Source organism: Styela clava, chromosome 12 (assembly GCF_964204865.1).
Source record: "Styela clava chromosome 12, kaStyClav1.hap1.2, whole genome shotgun sequence".
Lineage (NCBI taxonomy): Eukaryota > Metazoa > Chordata > Ascidiacea > Stolidobranchia > Styelidae > Styela > Styela clava.
The window spans coordinates 18519910-18540223 of record NC_135261.1 but is presented as its reverse complement, the minus strand read 5'-3'; the positions used below and the strand labels follow the sequence as shown (position 1 = coordinate 18540223).

General features: G+C 32.6%; 1 protein-coding gene across 1 annotated transcript; it reads left to right on the top strand.

Annotated features, from left to right (window-relative positions):
- The first annotated feature begins 594 nt into the window (after positions 1-594).
- Positions 595-14743, top strand: LOC144430358 (alpha/beta hydrolase domain-containing protein 17B-like). The gene is made up of 5 exons (XM_078118270.1): positions 595-909; positions 2002-2282; positions 4027-4206; positions 5161-5294; positions 10111-14743. The coding sequence occupies exons 1-5, from the start codon at positions 700-702 to the stop codon at positions 10191-10193; spliced, it is 888 nt and encodes a 295-aa protein (XP_077974396.1). The 5' UTR covers positions 595-699; the 3' UTR covers positions 10194-14743.
- The last annotated feature ends 5571 nt before the right edge of the window (positions 14744-20314 follow it).

Here is a 20314-nt window from a genome sequence, read left to right as displayed (position 1 = left end):
TAAATTTTATATGCAAGTTTGAAATACATGTGGGTATATTATAACTGTAAACTTAGCACACAGGCTATGTGTGTCTCTCTGTAACATATTTTCCAAGTCTTACCCATCTGAAATATATGTTGCATTTTTTTTTTCAATTTTGAATATAATAACATCAGTTTTAGGTACTGGTAAATTGGTAATTGTTGATAAATATACCTGTAGACTGTGGTATTTATCGAGTTCTGAGAAAGATACGGCTAGTTCTCTGATATTGTTAATGAATTGATTTTATGTCTCGCTCTTTTCACTCCCGACCTTATTATGTCTCGATGTTTGTGTGTGTGTGTGTGCGTGCGTTAAATGCTTTTGGGTGAGCGAACACGTACTACTACGTGTGTACGTACTTTTATCAATACCTCCCCACTTGAAATATGTACGCTTCGAACCTTGCTTGAGGTTTCGTTTGCTTTCCCGTCCCTATAATCAGTTTTATTTATTTTGTTTTTGTCAATTGCTTTATCGTCTATTGCGGATTATGAAGTCGAAATAAACTTATTATTATATTATTATTATAATTTTAGTTAGAAAATATAATATGAGCAAATCAAATGACATGTATATTATTTCAGTTTTTAGTGATTATATTTATATTTACCTATTATTCATACTATTCATGTCATATATATTCACTACATAAGGACAAACTGGAGATATATTATGTCTGGTATGAACACCCTGACATTCAGGGAAATATGTAGATTATTTTGTTGTCCACCATGTCCCAGTCAAATTGCGTCAAAGCTGGCATTTTTGCCCCCTGATCCCACATATTCAGTAATGTTGGATGAATCTGGAAATAATTATAAACTACATCTCACAGAGAGAGCAGAATGGCAATACACAGATAGAGAGCTGAAGAATATAGAGGTAACGTTATTTTGTATAAAAAGTCTTATTCCTGACAGGGGATTCAAATTTTGCCATTGCTATATGATGCTAGTAAACATGCTGATATAAGTGCAATTCTCTATCAAAATAGACAAAAGTGATTGGCAGAAATATAATTTTTTGTATATTGTGATGCTATGAATTGGAGAACTAGAACTGGGAAACTACAATATGATTCAGTAATGCATACATACGGTATTGGTCATTTAGCAATAGCATTAAACATTGTTTAATTTGATAAAAGTTTAGTTACTTAATAATAATATAGGTAATTATTTTAGTTGCATTTTGGTTTGCGAAAAATTCCATTTGAAACATGCACTGCATTTGTGATATTTTTTCATTCAAGATTGGAACTTCTCTTTTTGTAGTGTGTATAATACAACATTTTATATATAACACACAATCCCTAATTAACTTTCTTGTATGTATGTTTGAACATTATTTCGAACATTATTAGGTATTTTTAAGTATTTCTTATTAATCAAGGAGATTCTCATGTAGACCCTCAGGGCATGTAACTACTTCTTACTTCAGGATGGTATTGTCTCATGTAATTACATATAATGGTATCTCTGAAATAATAAACACTGTTTATAACGCTGTAAAGTAATTGTGCAACATCCAAATGCGATTTACTTAATAACCATTAAATTGCTAATAACATCTTTTTACATTATGCAAATTCATTTTCGCATACTGAATGCATAATGTTGAATGGTAACACCATCTGCCAAGAAATAACAATTTCTGATGTTTTGAGTCATAGGTTGATAAATCATGAAAAACTTCCATAGTTTTAATGCAAATTTCTGTGTTTTGTATGCCTTCAGAGAGATATTTAGTATTAATACAGTATTACATTAGGTTTTTCAAATGCTCATTTTTTTCTTATATTTGGATGAATTGTCTTGATCTTAAAATACCCTATTGGCTATTGTACTTGAACAAAAGCAGTGTAACAACTCTGACATTTAATATAAAATTCAAATTTATTGATTTTTTGATGAGTTTAAGTATGGCTCAATTTGAAATCTATCATATACAGATACTTGTTTCATTCTGTTACAGGTCTTCGTTACACAAACATCCAGAGGAAATCGTATTCCTTGTATGTTTGTAAAATGTCCACACTCAGCTCCTTCACCTCCTCCAAAGTATACCTTATTATTTTCACATGGAAATGCAGTGGACTTGGGTCAAATGAGTTCATTTTATGTCGGTCTTGGAGCAAGATTAGGTGTCAATATTTTTTCATATGACTACTCAGGATACGGTGCTAGCAATGGTTCACCAACAGAAAGAAATGTTTATGCTGATATTGAAGCTGCTTGGCAGGGGCTCAGGCAAAGGTATTTTTTACATTTTTTAATGATTTTCCTTATGCTAATCTATATGTTTTCGGGTCATCATCTTCTATTTTTACTTAATTGTAGATATATTCGAATCGTTCCATTAATTTACTATCAACCAGATAAATCTATGCATCTGATGATTCTGGAACAATAGCAAAACAGTTAGAAATTTGTTCAGTTTTTATTTTATAACATCCTAGTTAACTGGTGACCGTACATTTGAACCCATGCGTATATCCACGGGTTCAATCTATATGCGGGTGCTAAAACCCATGGGTTAGGGTTAGTATGGGTTTAACTATCCGTGAAACAAAAAAAATTCCATAGGTGCAATAGCATACAGGTGCAATTGTCATGGGTTCAAATGTACGTGGGTTCAAATGTAATGGAACCTAGTTAACTATTTTATAGAAGCATCTAAAAGAATTCAGTCAGTTATTAATAATTTATCAATTATTCCAATAGCTTAGGTTAAGAATAAAATAAATGCAATTTCATATTTCACTGAATTTCACTGTTTTGCCATGTTTATGATATTGTATTGAATCAGAATCAGTGGAATATTCGTGTTAACTTATTAACTTCCTATTTTATCTTGTACTTATACTGGTATTATGGGGTTCGTTATTAGACAGAAAATATATTAATTAAATGGATATATGGTCATTAGACTCATGGAACTGAAGTGACATGTGATTCTTTGATCAATTGTCCTGTAGTTGTATAGATTTCATTTGGGTAGCAGAATTTTAATGTTGTTGCATCATTATTTAAATACTGAATATTTATTTTGATCGAATCTATGATTGATTGATGTTTGTATGATTTAATGAGCTAATGTATTCGTAATTAAAAATAAGAATGTTTATATTCATGTTCTTCTCTCTCTTTATCACCCCTATCATGATGTATAATTCAATGTTTTAACAAGCACGTTGATATTTTGGTTTGACAGAATACTGGATAAAAATCAATATTTCTTGTCATCAGTACCAACATTATGCCTCATCTTGTTCATTTAATTATCAATCCAATTAGTATCTGAGATTTTATCATCTCCTCGATTTGATGATAATCTTATGAAGCAGATAGTCCTGTAAAATTTACTGTTTATATTGAAAATATTTCTCCATATTCCAACCTATGTGATTAATGCCTCATTTGACTCGAACGAAAAACCAAATCCGATCCTGATAGAAGTAAAATATCACAATATATACAATTTTGTAAGATGGTGTATTTATTCTTCAACAAAATGTCCCTATGCTCATTAATTCGTTTTCTGAAATCCCCAAGCCCATTTGATAAGCAATTCGATTTACTTCAGGTTTTAATCAAGATTATTATCTATCTGGTGAAAGTCAATTTTCAGTGTTTCCAAATATAGTATAGGCATATTGTGATTCTTATTCATTAGGCTACTAAAATGTTCGAAATTTTGCCACTGAACCTTTTTATTTAATCTGTTTGAAACTACAATTTAATAACTAGACTATATTCAGACTCTCCCATTTGACATAATTTTTTTGTATTTAAATATTACGGTATTTTGGCGATTTCAGTGATTCCTGAATCGTGATAAGCATTAGAATAGCCTTGCATTTGCACTTCAGAGGATCCACAGAATGGTTGTCAATGCACAGACGACATTCGCAATATATTTCATCAAAATATTCTTTTAATTGTATTGAATAAACTCATTACTCTTCATAACAGGCTAAATACATCTTACTTTTTTCAGGTACGGCATCAGCCCGGAACACATCATATTATATGGTCAGAGCATAGGTACAGTACCAACAATTGATCTTGCTAAGAAGTATGAATGTGCTGCCGTTATTCTCCATTCACCATTACTCTCGGGTATGAGGGTTGCTTTTCCTGACACAAAAAGAACATGGTGCTTTGATCCATTTCCTAGGTGAGACTATTTTTATTTACTTTTGCAGTACAAAATAAATAAGTCTCCCAATAAATAACTAATATTAAACTTTTAGGGTTCTTTTTATTATGATTTTTGAAATGTAAAAAATTTAATAAAGATTTATTGGTGTATGAACAAGATTTTTTTATGGGCCAATATCTTTCTCATGATGTGATTATAATTGGCTACTTTTTTTTTTTTTATATAATGTGCTGCTTTTGAGTAAAATCATTAATTAATAACTTCACAGGAATGAGCAGTTTTGTTTCTTGATCCACTACTCTACCAAATCAAAATAAAATTAAATTGTAATATTGTACACAATGTGCTAACAGCCAGCAGAATCGTTAAAATCTAATTAATTGTATTATCATAGTACCCAGCATGGCTGGTATCGATTTCGAGGGTATTGTCAGTTCCGAGTACTTGATCAATAATTGACACCACTTAACACATCCTTTCCTCGCTCTGTCGTTGATAAACCTTCTCATTAAATGTCTTTTAAATGAGTTTGGAGAAAATCACTTCATTGCGTCTTTTTCTTATTTATTGGACACTGAGTGTAGCCTACATGTGGATCGTTTTCATATTCTGTCGTTGTTAGATTTCTTTTTTATGTTCTTGTTGTCAACTACTGGACTAATTGCTTTGAAATTTTCATTAGTTGAGGATTGTGTCTTTCATTTTTGATTTTTTTTTATGTGCTATGAGTCTATGATGTCATCAAAATTATGCAACTTGTGGCGATTTTGTGTCCACGGCCATTGTGTACTGGTGGTCACTCGGAGTCGGGGAAAACTACGGTATCCTACCTACTCGGTAGGATACCGTTTTTTCAGTTCCAAATCCAAGATTTTAAAATTTTTTTTAATTTTTTCAGTCTAAGATTTATCTCAATATTTTTATTATTATTACCGTATATTTATTATTATACACTCATTTATCTTCAAGCATCAACAAAGTTGCAAAAGTCACGTCACCAGTTCTTGTCATACACGGTACCGAAGATGAAGTTATCGATTTTTCTCACGGTCTAGCAATCTATGAAAGATGTCAAAAGGCAGTTGAACCATTATGGGTTGAAGGTGGGTGATTTTCTTAAATTCTTAATATGTTTTTGCAAAGCAACGATTTTTAGAGGAAAATTACTGGAATTCAGCAATGTGTGGGATTTTTGCTAAAAAACTAGTATACGGGTATATGTAATTTCTTTTTTCTTGTGGAATTTTGCCTCCATATATTGGAATTTAGATTTACATTAGATGTACCATAGTTACACTTGATCTACAACATTTTGTTACATCATGAATTAATTTATTATATACAAAATTGGGTGCTTCCTAAGTATGTGTACCAATATGGAGGTACCGTAACTAATTTTATTCCCATATTCCACATTCAAGTTGTGTAAAGGGACTGAAGTCTATGAGCAGGGGTTATATTCACTTGGCTAACACAGACAGTCCCTGAACTCGTAATCGAACTAAAATAAGGAAAAGCGGAATAAAATTATGGCTCAACCCTAACCTGGTACACACAACACGGGAGTACCCAAAATTGAAATGGGTGCATTGGAGATTGATCAATGCAATTTTAATATGATCCTCCTAAGCTACCATATGCTACATTTATGACTCCCAGCTGACTAAACAAAACCTTCTTGACAATTCCTGATTGGGTCTCAATGTTTGTTTTATCATATATTTATTGACCCTGAGGTGGAATTCCATCACTAACATAGGTGTTTACCTTGATGAATCATAAGATCATGTGATTTGGGAAAATCTACCTTAAGCTTATAATTTACGCTCATATTTTTTTTATATTTTTACAAGGCGAATGTGAAATTGAAATATGGGATTAAACTTTCCTCAAACATGTTTATAAGAACTTCACTTCTGGGTTAGCTTTTTCACATCAATCTGTTTCATAGCAGAATTATGGCATTAGCATTCAGAAATAGTATCTCCATTTTGATTATAATATGAAAGAAGATCAGTATATGCCACTGAATTGATACCTTGGTGCCAAAATGTATCTATTGTATTGTTAAAAATATAAATGAATAATAGGTCTGGTGAAATTTCTACATATTACATTCAATACCATTGCCCTTCCTTGCTTACCCTGGATTATTTAGTAGGTCATACGCTATAGAACAAATACTTTAGTAAGCATACAAGTAATAGCACTGGCTATCTCCGGTATTAGTTATGTCCTTTTATGGGCTATTCCAAGTGGCACTACAGGACAATTCCAGAAATTTTGCATGTTGTTGGATGCAATATATTTCCACATTTTCAGCTACATGTTTTGTTTCATTGTCCAATCAGTTGCTTTATTGAATATGTAAAAAATTGCACAAAAGTTACACCCAAGACTTACCTAGTAGATAAAAAAAAATATAGTAAAATATAGCGTGACACTACAGGAGGGCAAATCCACCATGCACTAACAGTACGTTGTGTTGTGCTGTAAATTTAATATAATATTTTATAAATATTATTTTCTGGTGCAGTAGCTGAACCACCCCTCTATGTGTTGCTCAAGTTACTTAATGTAACACTGTAAATCCATGCCAATAATGTGCATATTGTATGTGACACTTCAGGATGTGACACTACGGGACATTTTTCCACTTCGGAATAGCGGCCCCTATCATCTCTTAAAAGTCTGGTAATAAATCGTTAAATGGGTGAAGAAATGTTCTACAGCACTGCAAACATTTAAACTTTATTAACTTAAATCCAGTGCGTCAATTTCATATGGAATAACTGTACCACACAATCAAACACTTTGTGTCAGGAACAATGTTCCCTCTAATTTTTTGTGGTATGTGTGCACAGAAATTTTGGTGTTTGCGCACTTTTTTGGAAATGAATAGTATTTGTGCAAAAACCAATTATGAAATTTTGGCATTCTAACCGGGTAATAAGTGGGCCAACAACAAACTTTCTCAACCTGCCAAACAAGCACATTGTTACATTACATCGAAATGAGTTTGTGCTCAGTAAATCTATGCGTGTGCGCAGCCTCTAAAAGCTGTGTGCACGCGCACACCTTAGAGGAAACACTGGTCAGGAATCATCACAAAATATGTCAATTATACCAAAATTTCCACATTTCAGGCCATTTTGTATAAACCATCAAAAACCTGGGTGAAATTTTAAATTTTTCGATGAAATGAATGCAGTCCAATAAAATTCCAATGTCTTTTGATATCAAAAATAAAATAAAAATTACTTTCACTATACTTTTTAAAAAATTGATGGAATTCAATGGCCCTTATGTGTTTTATGAGTAAATTTCAGGGCTATTCATATTTTGTACTATTTGCATTTTATCCTAATAAAGATAAAATAATTTATTGGGATTGGGACATAGTAATATTAAAATAAACTTAATCATTTATTTATTAAGAAAGACACAAGCTTAATTGAATGCAAAATTATCCAAGATATGAAATAATCTTCATTTTGTATTTCATTAAATCAGTATGGTTGACTAGAATGGTGTAGCCCATTTGTTAATGACCATATACATATTAAATGGGGTTATTATTAGGAGTCTAAGGTCTTCCAAAATCATAATATATTCTATGCCAAAGAAACTGTGCCATTCATCAATAACAACCTGTTTTCCACTAATATAAAAATAGTTACTCTCTGGATTTCATCATTCAACAAAATTATTTGTCCAGAGAAGAACGTAGAAGGCAGAACCTGAGGTGTTCTGACATGGTATTCTTCCAGTTGATGCAGTCCAATTGCACCATTCTCATTAATTATATACTGGTAGCGGTAGTCCTTGTTAGTTTCAATATAAAACATTTTTATATATAGTCTTTATTAAACTAACTTTCTCCATAAAGTTTCAAGACTCTGTTATGCCTCTATAACTGTGGTTTCAGAAGTTGATTGACCGGGGGCAAAAATTAGAAGCGGAAGTATATTTGTGGGCCGGAAAAGGGGAGTGCAGTACCCATACGTATAATTGAGATACCTGTAAAATTGAATTGTTCCGAATATACATATGCTTAAACTGTGATAATGACGTAACAATTAGCGGTATCTAGAACGCAAAGAGGTAAAAACATAACATGTTAAACTATTTCACTTAAGTTCGGCGGGCCATATTAAATCAGGACGTGGGCTGTAATTGGCCTGCGTGCCGCGGTTTGAGAACCACTGCTCTATAAAGTATGTGTACCATGGCCGTATGCAAAGCTTACTTGTGTTGTGTGTCCCATTTAAGAATGCTTTGAAAAGTTATATATTAGGATAATCTCACTGTTTTAATAATATTTATTTATTAGTTAGGACTAGTTCATGAGGAGTCTACTCAGCATCAGGTGTAAACTTAAAATGACAACAGATAGGTCAATAATGATTTCTGATCAATTTTCTGTCACTTGTTGTGACATATACAGTAATAATCAATAAATGTCCAAAATAATGCATTGATTCACCAATACACAATTCCCACCTTAATTAACTTGGTTGGTCAATATTTTCACACTTGCGTGGCTATTTTGTGTGATATATTAAAATTGTATATAACATTTCCCAAGGCATAATTTAAATATTGTCCTATTTGATTTGTCAACCATGATTAATAAAGCATAAATCGAATCTCAGAAAAACTTGAGATGACATCTTTATTATGAACATCTCAGATTTATTGACTGTCTACTATTCAATATGTAATTAAATATCTAGACATCCCCTTTTAAAAACATGAATTGATAGCCTTTCTAGCAGTAAGTCTGGGAAAGTTAGGAGTAATCAAATCATTCAATGTAAAGTGATATCTTAGGTCTGGCGTGGTTAAAGAGTCTGATATGCTGGGCCATGGTGCAGTTTTACTATAATTGTATATCCGAAGGATTGTGGGCTGGTTTGAAATTTAGTTTATCGAATCTCTAAACAATTGTCAATAAATTTTCCTTAATAATGATTTTTTAATCAGATATGGAAACAATACCAGATTATATGATTTTTTTTTTCTTTTTTCTCAACTTTCGTTTGTGTTAAATTTTTTGTAAGTGACGTGAATTCACGTAACCCTTAATTTCCTTACAGAGATGTAACAAAATAAAAACAATAGATGACTTAGACAAAAATTTAATTCCAAAGGTTGTGTGTGTTATGCTGGCAAATTGGCTCACAGATGATGTTTGTGTTTATCAAAGAATTGATATGTACCAAGTCTGTATTAAACAAAGTATAGGATAATGGTTCAGTTCAGAGATTTCTGTACACACGCGTTGAAGCGTATTATTACATTAGAGGCGAGAAGTGGTTTGTTTTGTTAACAGATTTAAGTAGTGCATTAACTCAATCTGTTTTTTCTCCATTTTATCAAATTATAATGAAGATGCTTTCATTCTAAATTTTCCTTCCAGCAAACTAAGTTGGCTACTTTCAAATTTCCAAGATGTGCTTGCATTTACCTGGTCAATTATGTTCCACAATAGTAATGCATAACCTAGGTTTAATATTGATTCATTTATTGATTCAAATTATGGCCATTATTAGCTGTTTGTTTGCTTTTAAAGGCAATAATTATATTTTTGTTCCATATAAAATAGGGGCTTGTTTCAATGAAAAATCAATTTATGTTTTTGCCTAACATTTAAACTATATATACTATGGCGAGCCTTGCAGCAAATCTTGAATATTGTAAAATATTATTTTTACAAATACTGTTTACCTTATTGCTTGTGTTTTTATTTTTGCCTTTTTGCAAATTTCCCAACAATTATTTCTCATTGAGAAATCAATGCATACTCGGTGGTATCTGATTATTTGGTTTGATGAAATTTTTCTGTCCAAATTTTGTATTTTCACTGATGTTAGCTATTCACAAATACCAATATTGAACAGGTTATTAATTTTCTAGGTGCCGGACACAATGACATTGAACTCTACAGTCAGTACATCGACAGGTTACGGCAGTTTGTGACTGTCGAGCTACGTGAATGAACTGTTTCCACAATAAAGCACTTGTGATTGATCTTCTACTCCATTTTCGATAGATATGAAAAGATTCATTATAAAAAGCCTTCTTGCTTTATCTGATCGACCATTTAGCGATTTTTTAATGGGATTTGTGGTATTGTTACATTTTCTGTTTGAAAGAATCACAGAATTGTTCATGAAACTGCCAAGCTGACATATTCCAGTCATATGCAGGTTCTTACTAGCCCAAAGCTGTTAAAAGTCTTCTTATATATCCAACAATAAGCAGCTACCACTACCAGCAAAAAATAGCTTATGGAAGCATTGCATTTGCTCATTGTTATTATTGGGTATTGGTAATTCATTTAGTTAAAAGAACTGAAGTGTTTGCTAAAATCTTTTTTAAATCGTTTAAATTCCGTTCAAATTGAATTTATCTGAAAAATAAAGAAATTCGGCACTATCCAGACTTATAGATAGTAAAGTTTTTGAATTTGTGGTGCTGATAATTTTGTATAGTAATTTTGTTGGAAAGTTCCATTTTGTGAAAGGGATAGATACGGTATTGGCAATAGAATGAGATTTGGCGTTAATCAGGTGCGCTAAATAGTTAATACAAAATACTGCACATGGTATTGTAAAATGAAAAAACAAAGATTGTAACATGATGTGTTGTTGTTGGGCAACGTATACAAATATGTGATGCAATTTAGCTATGAAACTGTTTTGAAGAATGCTGTGTCGCTTTCTGTAGTGTTAGACTTTAAAGGAATTGTTCATGGTTTGTTACGTTTATTATTAAGTTAATTTTCGCACTATCACTGACTGTACCAAACCCATACTAAAAATCGAGTTCAACTTTTGACTGTGGAAATGTACTTTTCGTTTACACTATCCTGACTTGATTTTATAAAACTAATAGTTCCACGCTTTCAATTTTTTTGGAATGCCTTTATTACCTTGAATAAAGCTCTGTTATTTTGGTTTCGGATGGCCCTTTCCCATGAAACAAGAGAATTGGCATATAACTGTGGTTGTTTGTGCAGTTAGAAGATTTTTGTTCCTTTTTTTCCAATTATTCATATGAAAAAAACTGCTCATTTTTGCCAATAATCACAGAATGATAAAAATCGAAATATTATATTTTTTCAGTAGAAACTGAGTAATAAGCGATGTTTGATTAGGAAATGATTTATGAATGAAATATCATATGATTAAGCATTTTTATCTCCCCCTTGTTGAAATATGAAATCATATCCTGTTGTATGTTATTAAATTGTCAATATTTTTTTTTTCGCTTGTCATGGACATTAGATGAAATGACTTCATATAAATAAACTAACACTTTTATTCTTGGAGAAAGGCATGCAGTTTTATTTATAATGAGGTTATCAGGATTTGTAAACTATGAGTGTAAACCTTCTGTTTTTCTGTCGTATTTTGAACAGTTTTGTAACAACACCTGAAACTTTTAATGTCATTTTAATGATAGTGAAAAATTCTTTCTGCTTGGTGTGCTATCGATTTTTCATTTCTCTCTCAATTATAAATTTGAGATATTTTTCTATTATTATTGTATGTATATCATCCCTTATTGTATCTATCTATCTACCTTTATTTTATTGTTGTGATTTTTCCTAAATCATCTCATATTTAATATGCTTATAAGTTTTGTTCGAGAGGCTTGGTTGATTACTTACCACATTAATTACCACTGGCAGTAAAATGAGCACGTAACTGCGAATTTTCAACCTAGAACATTTAATTTTAAGTATGATAATTTTTATTGATGTTATGGAAGTCATTGTTAAAAATTTCACTTTGATATTATGGTGTTTCACTAAAATTCACAGTTTCTATTATGAACTGCCATTCTAGCGTGACCTGGTTCGAATCTACTTTGGGTTGATTTATTGTAGCAACGTTTTGGGCCAGCATGTTGTCTTCAACAATGCCATGTTTCGTCTCTGCACCCTGTACCATGATCAATGATATGTTAAAAATAGTCTAACCAGGTTGGTATCTCTACACATTGGGGATACACTTGGATAAAAATACTCTTATAACTTTCATACATGTATATGAAAGATTAAAAAGTAACTAACTAGCAATCCTGAACTTACAATGAAATCACCAACGCTCTGGCTACAATGCAGAAAATCATTTAATCAGACTTCTATCTTAAAATGAATTTATAAATTGACCTTGTTTTCGCACCTTGCACAGAAATCGATGAAATGTTGAACTAAATTAGTATCATTGCACATGGGTATACAGTTATCAAGCATACTCACACTATTTTTAATATAATTCTTGTTTCAACTTATCCAAATAACGGTTAAGTGCATCCACTTGCATCTGAATGTTAATGAACAGACTGCCTGTATATTGAAAATTGAGCTGAAAAGTTCTCTGAGGACATTTAAGTGCTTGTCATAGTAGTCATTTCTATTGAGTGCTTTAAGTTTTATCAGAATCATTTAATATATTATCAAGATATTTTGTGTGTCATATACATCTGTACAAACTGAGACGATAGGATTTGTACCATTTTTGAAAACAATTTTAGTAAATGTATATGTTTTTTCATTACCTGACACCGGCAAATCATTAGTCAGCCGGGAGTTCAATATATTCTCATAGCGTTATTTTGTGAGTTGCATTATTTAGTGTATGGTTTTAATGTTGCTGATTAGGGCTGTCCAAAATCGAATAATTTTTTTATTCGAATCGAATCGAATATTTTCTCCGAATCGAACCGAATAATCGAATATTATTGCGCAATAGTAAATCTGTCTCTATTATACAATAAACGCCTGCCCTTCGATGTTGTGGTAACGTATGTGCAGTTACATCAAAGGAGATCACACGCTTGTATGACCTGGTCAAAAAAATTGGAGAACTCCAAAATTTGGGTCTCGAAAACTGTTGAGTGTTAAGAGTAAAAACTGCACTATTCAAAAATTGCAATCTCAATTTTGATGGATTCAGTTTTAATAGGACATATAAAGCCTGTAGATGCTATTTTAATCCTATTCACTAGTCTTTATGTTTTTTTGTGTAAATTTCAGCAAAATAATAACATCCATCAATATAGATAAAACTGTTGCTCAAGTTCAAAATTGCATTTAAAAATTCCAAGCTAGTTTGATGACAATGTTATTTGATGACTATAATATTGTTAGTGTACAACAGCCATCAAAATGCAAGAGTGCAATTATTTGTCTTGGTATATAGATGGATAATACAGTAATGCCATCATAAGAAATTACAAATTCCATTTAAAGAAGGTATTGCCATCATAAGGATCCCAAAATCTGTTTCAGCTTTGAGTTGCCTGTACCATGTTCCTATGATAACTAACTCAACAGCTTCAAATCGATTCTATTTATAGAACTATCGTTTTCTAAATTCTCTCCTTTTTCTCCTTGTTCTCTCTCAAAAACGTCACGATCGATTATACCTTGTTATGACGACCATGCATGAAATGGCTAATCACGTGCCACCGGGCGGGCATTAGTAATGACATGTTTATCACAAAATGAAGACGAGAGAAATATCGGGATTAAGCAAGCAAGCCAATTAAGCAAGCCGGGAGCAAGAGTGGTCTGAGCTCGGAGCGCCGCCGCTTGCCCGATGAAAAACATCCCGTAAAAATATTTCCGCTTTATGTACCGATACCTAATTTTAGCGATTCGAAAATTAGCCGAAAAACGATTCGAATAATTTGCGATTCGATTCGATTTCGAATATTTGGTTCGCTTGGACAGCCCTATTGCTGATGATTAATTTCCAAACTCCAAGAACAAATTGTGTTTTGTACAATTTATACTTAACCATATTATTTACTAACCGTATACAGTAAATAGTAATGTATTGTTAAGTACAACAATGCTGCTTTTCTTTGATATTGAAGAGCATTTAGTTTTGCAGATTACTTACTCCTTAGTTAATCTTGAATTACTTCATAACTGTCAAATTCTGGCAATTATTTCAGTATTTAGCACATGTTATCCTTAGTGAGATGTCTTGTGATTTTTGAAGTTAAAATGGTAAATCAATGCACTTGGTGTCTTTGTCCTCTCCCTCAGTTTGCATTGGAACTTACTGTAAATTTCTGGTTACATTTCACAATTAGTTTGAATATTTTGTAAAAATAATAAAACGTTCTTAGTAAAGTGATTTTCAAAAATGATAATAACATAATTAAGACAAACAAAATCAAATCTTCTGATACAAAATGTGGGTTTATTACAGCAAACCAGTATCTTAGCAAAACGTTGATTTTGGTTTGAATATTACCTTTCTCAAAGTCAAAAATTGTTGGAAGGGAAGGCCCTATCACCATCGTATTAAAATGGATTCCTGTATGAAGTTCAGGACGGGAAATATGTTCATCTTTTGGGAGTGATTTGTTGATACATCCTCCTCGTTTGTGTTCTTATTGTAGTACTCCTTACAGAGATATTTACAGCAATATTTATTTTATTCAAAAGGATTTGCTCGTGAATGCTGGGGCACAAGTTATGTCTCCAAATGTTAATATACTGTAATAAAGTCGCCTTTTCAGATTCTTTCATTGTATTTTGAAAATCTTTGTTCAGTGAGTAGTCTAACCCAGTGATTCCCAAACTTTATGTACCATCGCCCCCCTACAGTAGCTTATACAACTTCATCGCCACCCGGCAATGCAAAATAAATTGAAAGTCTGAAACGAATATATTACAGACCAAATGAGGAGACAAATCATAGTTTATAGTTTTTTTAATGAGATGGATGAGCTTGGTGTTCTTCGGCGAGTTTTTCACTGATGGAAAGGCGATTTAGTTGTTTTGATAGCAATAGCGGCACGGTTGAAAACCCCTATTTCACCATATCAGAGGTCGAAAATGAAAAAAATCCAGGGTTCTACCTCCTCAAAAACCGCCGTGTACTCTTGCATTTAACTCTCCAAATTCACCCCATTTCACATTAAAATAATGAAAACAAAATTAATTTTCCAAAACTTATAATAATGATTTTCGTATACATCTCATTCATCCCTACAGCCAGATGACCTTCACCAAAATACATGATATATAAAGGTCTTCGGTAAAATTCATCCCCGATTCCTCATCCTACCACGTCTCCTGTCCAATAGTCCATAGATCTAATCAGCCATTTATTTCGGATTCGTGGACTCGGGTGGCCCAGGGGTCGGCAAATTTTACGTCGCATCGCGGGACAAAATTTCGCATATACGAGGTGCGGCTAAAATGAAACGGGACTGACGTCACAGATTGCGCAACACGATTAACCATCGGCAATCAACACTTTTGCAGTGCGGCGTAATATGTGTTCTTTGTTTAACAGCTGTTTTGACACAATATCGCAATTATTTTTGCTTTTCAGGATCCATAAGTGAATGTGATAAATTTCTTGTTGAAAAAAAATTCTGTGCCAGGTCTGATTGAGTTTTTTGGCGATAGGGGGTTCAATTGCAGAATGACAATTGAGCAAAGAATTAACGTTAAATTTTGTGTTACCAAATATACAAAGTAAAGTTGCCTCATTAGGTGATTGGACTTTCGACAAGTAGGCTATGATATTAATTGATCCGCGATGTCTTGGTCGAGTAAACACTTTTCAGATTTCCATCTCTTGCGAAAGCGATATGTTAATTCTCACACGTGTCTAAAATCTACGCGTACGTGTTTTTGTCCGCATCGTCTCATATGAAAGTGAACAATTTTAGTGTTGTAATATCATCGTATTTAGACATCTAAATAATCTTTCTAAAATAAAAAGCAGAGTATGGAGCGTGTTGTATTTCATACATAATTTCGAAGCGCTTAACACAGTCAAAAACAAAACGACAAACCAAGAAAAATAAAAGACACTTAATTAAGATGACATCCCGTACACGATTTTACCTACTATTTCACTTTCATGTTCTGTTTTACTTTCGAATTAATTATGGAGTAATCTGTAATATATTAACATTGGACTAAACAAAAAAACACTGTTGGAATATACAGGATAGAATTAAAAATTTATCCATATTTAGAAGCAATCTTTCTACTCCCAAAGTATCGTAGGGGCTCACTTTATTAAGTCTGTCCAATGACATTAAACAACATGATAGGCAACTCTGACGTCACTCCATAAGACTGCAGGCGAAAGATTGTATTTCATGATACGCTCCAATTCACATATTTCTCGTCGCCTTTCGCGACCGTTTTCCGCTCGCTCTTGCTACTCGGCGTCTTTCTTACGTGTAGTACCTGCCTTTTTGCGCCTGTAACAAAAGAAAATAATCTCTATATCTAAGAAGTTTGTGAAGAAGAAGTTATCTAAGAAGATTTGTGTGGAACATTTTGCAGATAATGACAAAGTTCAAAGTTAGTAATTTTGATGTTTGCGCTTAAACATTGCATTTTCATTTAAAGAGGGTGTCGTACACAACTGTTTTTACTTCTCTTAACGATGCTGTGATACAATTCTATAACACAAAGTTTGCACCTATCGAACTAGGTGAATTCATTAGACATATTACATATTCAGTTTATCGTAGGTAACATTGCTGGTACATAATGCATCGTAGATAGGTTTGTGTCTAAATTCAGGAATTTAGCTCATAGCCCACTAATTAATATTATCCTCAATGCAGGAGGTTCCAGGGCTGAATTCAACTTGCAGCCTTACCGATCACTTGACGATGCTCATTTAGTTTGGCTCGAGCAAGTCTTCTTGAAATGCTTGTGTGAATGGAAACTACCTATATGTTTTGCCTTCCTCCGATATTAGACAACTTTATTCTGTGGGATTTCGCATATAATTCTCATTGATTGTTGGAAAGAGTTGAAAACTTTTTTACCTAATTTACTGGCACCTTTTTCTTGCCAATACTCCAAGCTGAGGTAATAAACAAGACAATACATTTATGTCATCTGGAAGCAAAATATGCACACTAATTAATAGTTTGACACATTGAGATAATACATCATGACAGAAAATACAAGTTAAAGATAAGTATGACCATCACATGGTAATTAAAATTAGAAAAATGAACAGGGGCTGTGGAGTATGAAAAGTTCAAGACAACGAAAAGAACAAATGTTCATAGCTAATGAACTCTCAATTTTGCCTCCATTACTTTGTGAAGGCCAATATATTTCGAGTGGCTGAATTGGTTTACCTTTATGATAGCAACGATTTTGTATTTAATATAGCTTTTTTTTTTTTTAATTTAATTGAAGTGATATTCTTTCCCAAAGCTATGCTTGAATCCTCTAGAATAGATCAGTGGTGTCAAACTCATGGGTTTTCGAGAGCCGCATTGCATTTTGGAAATTGTAAAAAGGGCCGCAAACAGTTTTTGATAATGTATACTTGAAAGATATTTTTAAGATAGTTTTAGTTTGTGACCTATGTTGTGATGCAGCTAAACAGTTGGATTAAGTTTTATTATTTTCTCCAATTTCAAATGCAATTACATATTAATATTTGCATTCCACTATTATTGCAACATTTGCAAGTTACAGCAATGACATTAAACAACATGATAGGCAACTCTGACGTCACTCCATAAGACTACAGGCGAAAGATTGTATTTCATGATACGCTCCAATGCACATATTTCTCGTCGCCTTTCGCGTCCGTTTTCCGCTCGCTTTTGCTACTCGGCGTCTTTTTTACGAGTAGTACCTGCCTTTTTGCGCCTGTAACGAATCAAAATAATCTCTATATCTAAGAAGTTTTGCTCACTTGGAAAGCTGGAATGGCGGACAAGCTGTAAAGAGCAATTCTGGACATCATAGACGTTTTTTTTTATCAGAGAAGATTACAAACACGATAGCGGAAAGATTTGTGTGGAACATTTTGCGGATAATGACAAAATTCAAAGTTAGTAATTTTAATGTTTGCGCTTAATCATTAAAATTTCCTTTAAAGAGGGTGTCATACAAAACTGTGCTGTGATACAATTCCATAACACAAAGTTTGCACCTATTAAACTTGCTTTTGTAGGTGAATTTATTAGACATAGCCTATTACATATTCATTTAATCGTAGGTAACATTGCTGGTAAACAATGCATCGTAGATAGGTTTGTTTAAATTTAGGAATTTAGCTCATAGCCCACTAATTAATATTATCTTCTATGCAGGAGTTTGCAGGGCTGAATTCTACTTGCAGCCTTACCGATCGACGATGCTCATTTAGTTTGGCTCGAGCAAGTCTTCTTGAAATGCTTGTGTGGATGGAAACTACTTATATTTTTTGCCTTCCTCCGATTTTAGACAAATTTATTCTGAGGGATTCCGCATATAATTCTCATTGATTGTTGGATGTTTATAATTCCTGTTAATACATCATGACAGAAAATACAAGTTAAAGATATGTATGACCATCACATAGTAATTAAAATTAAAAAAAATTAGTAGGGGCTGTGGAGTATGAAAAGTTCAAGACAAAGAAAAGTACAAATGTTCATAGCTCATGAACTCTCAATTTTGCCTCCATTGCTTTGTGAAGGCCAATATATTTCGAGTGGCTGAATTGGTTTACCTTTATGATAGCAACGATTTTGTATTTAATATAGCAAGATTATTTCAATTTAATTGAAGTGATATTATTTCCCAAAGCAATGCTTGAATCGTCTAGAATAGATCAGTGGTGTCAAACTCGTGGGATTTCGAGAGCCGAATTGCATTTTGGAAATTGTAAAAAGAGCAGCAAACAGTTTATGATAATGTATACTTAAAAGATATTTTTAAGATAATTTTAGTTTGTGACATATATTGTGATGCAACTAAACAGTTGGATTAAGTTTTATTATTTTCTTCAATTTCAAATGCAATTACATAATAATATTTGCATTCCACTATTATTGCAACATTTGCAAGTTACTGTATTTATTATAAAAAATCATAAAATTCTATGTACAACCATCAAAATCATTTTTGAACAAGATTTGAATAAGGAAAGAATAATACTTAATTTTAATATATGAACCTAAAATTAACAAAAATACTACAACATAAACTCAATGTTTTAATAATTACATTTGTCCTGACGTTTGGCATCTTTTTTGTGTCACCAGCATACTAAGGCCAGGCTGAAATGATTTTATAGTACCAACTCTAACTAACGAGGCCACATGATCATGGGTTAATCTGGATCTTTGCGAATGTTTAATTAATTCCAGTAATGCAAAAAAGTTACTTTTATCATTTCATGTATAGATCAGTAAAAAAACAAATCACAGATTTTTTCGACAAGACATTTCGCAGTGGCATAGGATTGCTTGAATTATTATTGATATTGATTTTTAGTAACTAAGTCGTTGTATAATTATATTAATATACAAGCACATGGAAATTTTCTGTTCGAAGTTGGTCTTCGAATTTGTCATATTGACTGCTGAGCTTATTGTGTTTTTTCATTGTATTGATGGAAATATGACGAATTAAGCAATGTGCTTCAGAATTTTGTGAAAAGCAGAAATGTTGCAACTCTCATTTTCTTCGAAAATGCCACCTTCTTCATGTACTTTGCGTTTAATTTAATCACTCAAGTGTTTTATTCAAGTATTCTTTTGCTAGCTTGATGTGTATTCTTAATTGGGTCAAAATGTGGACAAAAAAAATGAATATTCCAAAACTACTTTCAGTAAATTGTTTTTTGTGTGAATAATCAATTTCACTTTAAAAGGTTTGAAAAATCTATTACATTTAGATAAAAAAAAATCCAAAATACGATTACAATTATTGTTAAGCGTTCGAGGGACGCACTGGAAGTTTTCTGGGGCCGCGAGTTTGAGATCCCTGGTCTAGATTGAAGTTGTCCAAAAATATATGATAGTATTTTATCATGAATGATGATTATACCCCTTAAGGAATTTCTTCTATAGTACTACCAAAAGTTGATGAACCAAATATAACACAGGTGCAGTGAGTTACCCGTAATTCTCATATTCCAAAGCTGTTTTAAGTATGTCTGGCGTGTTTTGTGCCTTTTTACAAATAAGACCGCTTATGCAATCTTACGCTTTGGAATTTTTAGTTATTTTCCTCAAGTCCTGCAGGATGTGGGGGCCATACACAACTCTACCGGAGGGTCAAATGTCTTTGCATGCCTCCACAGGTTGTTTTTCTATTGCAAAC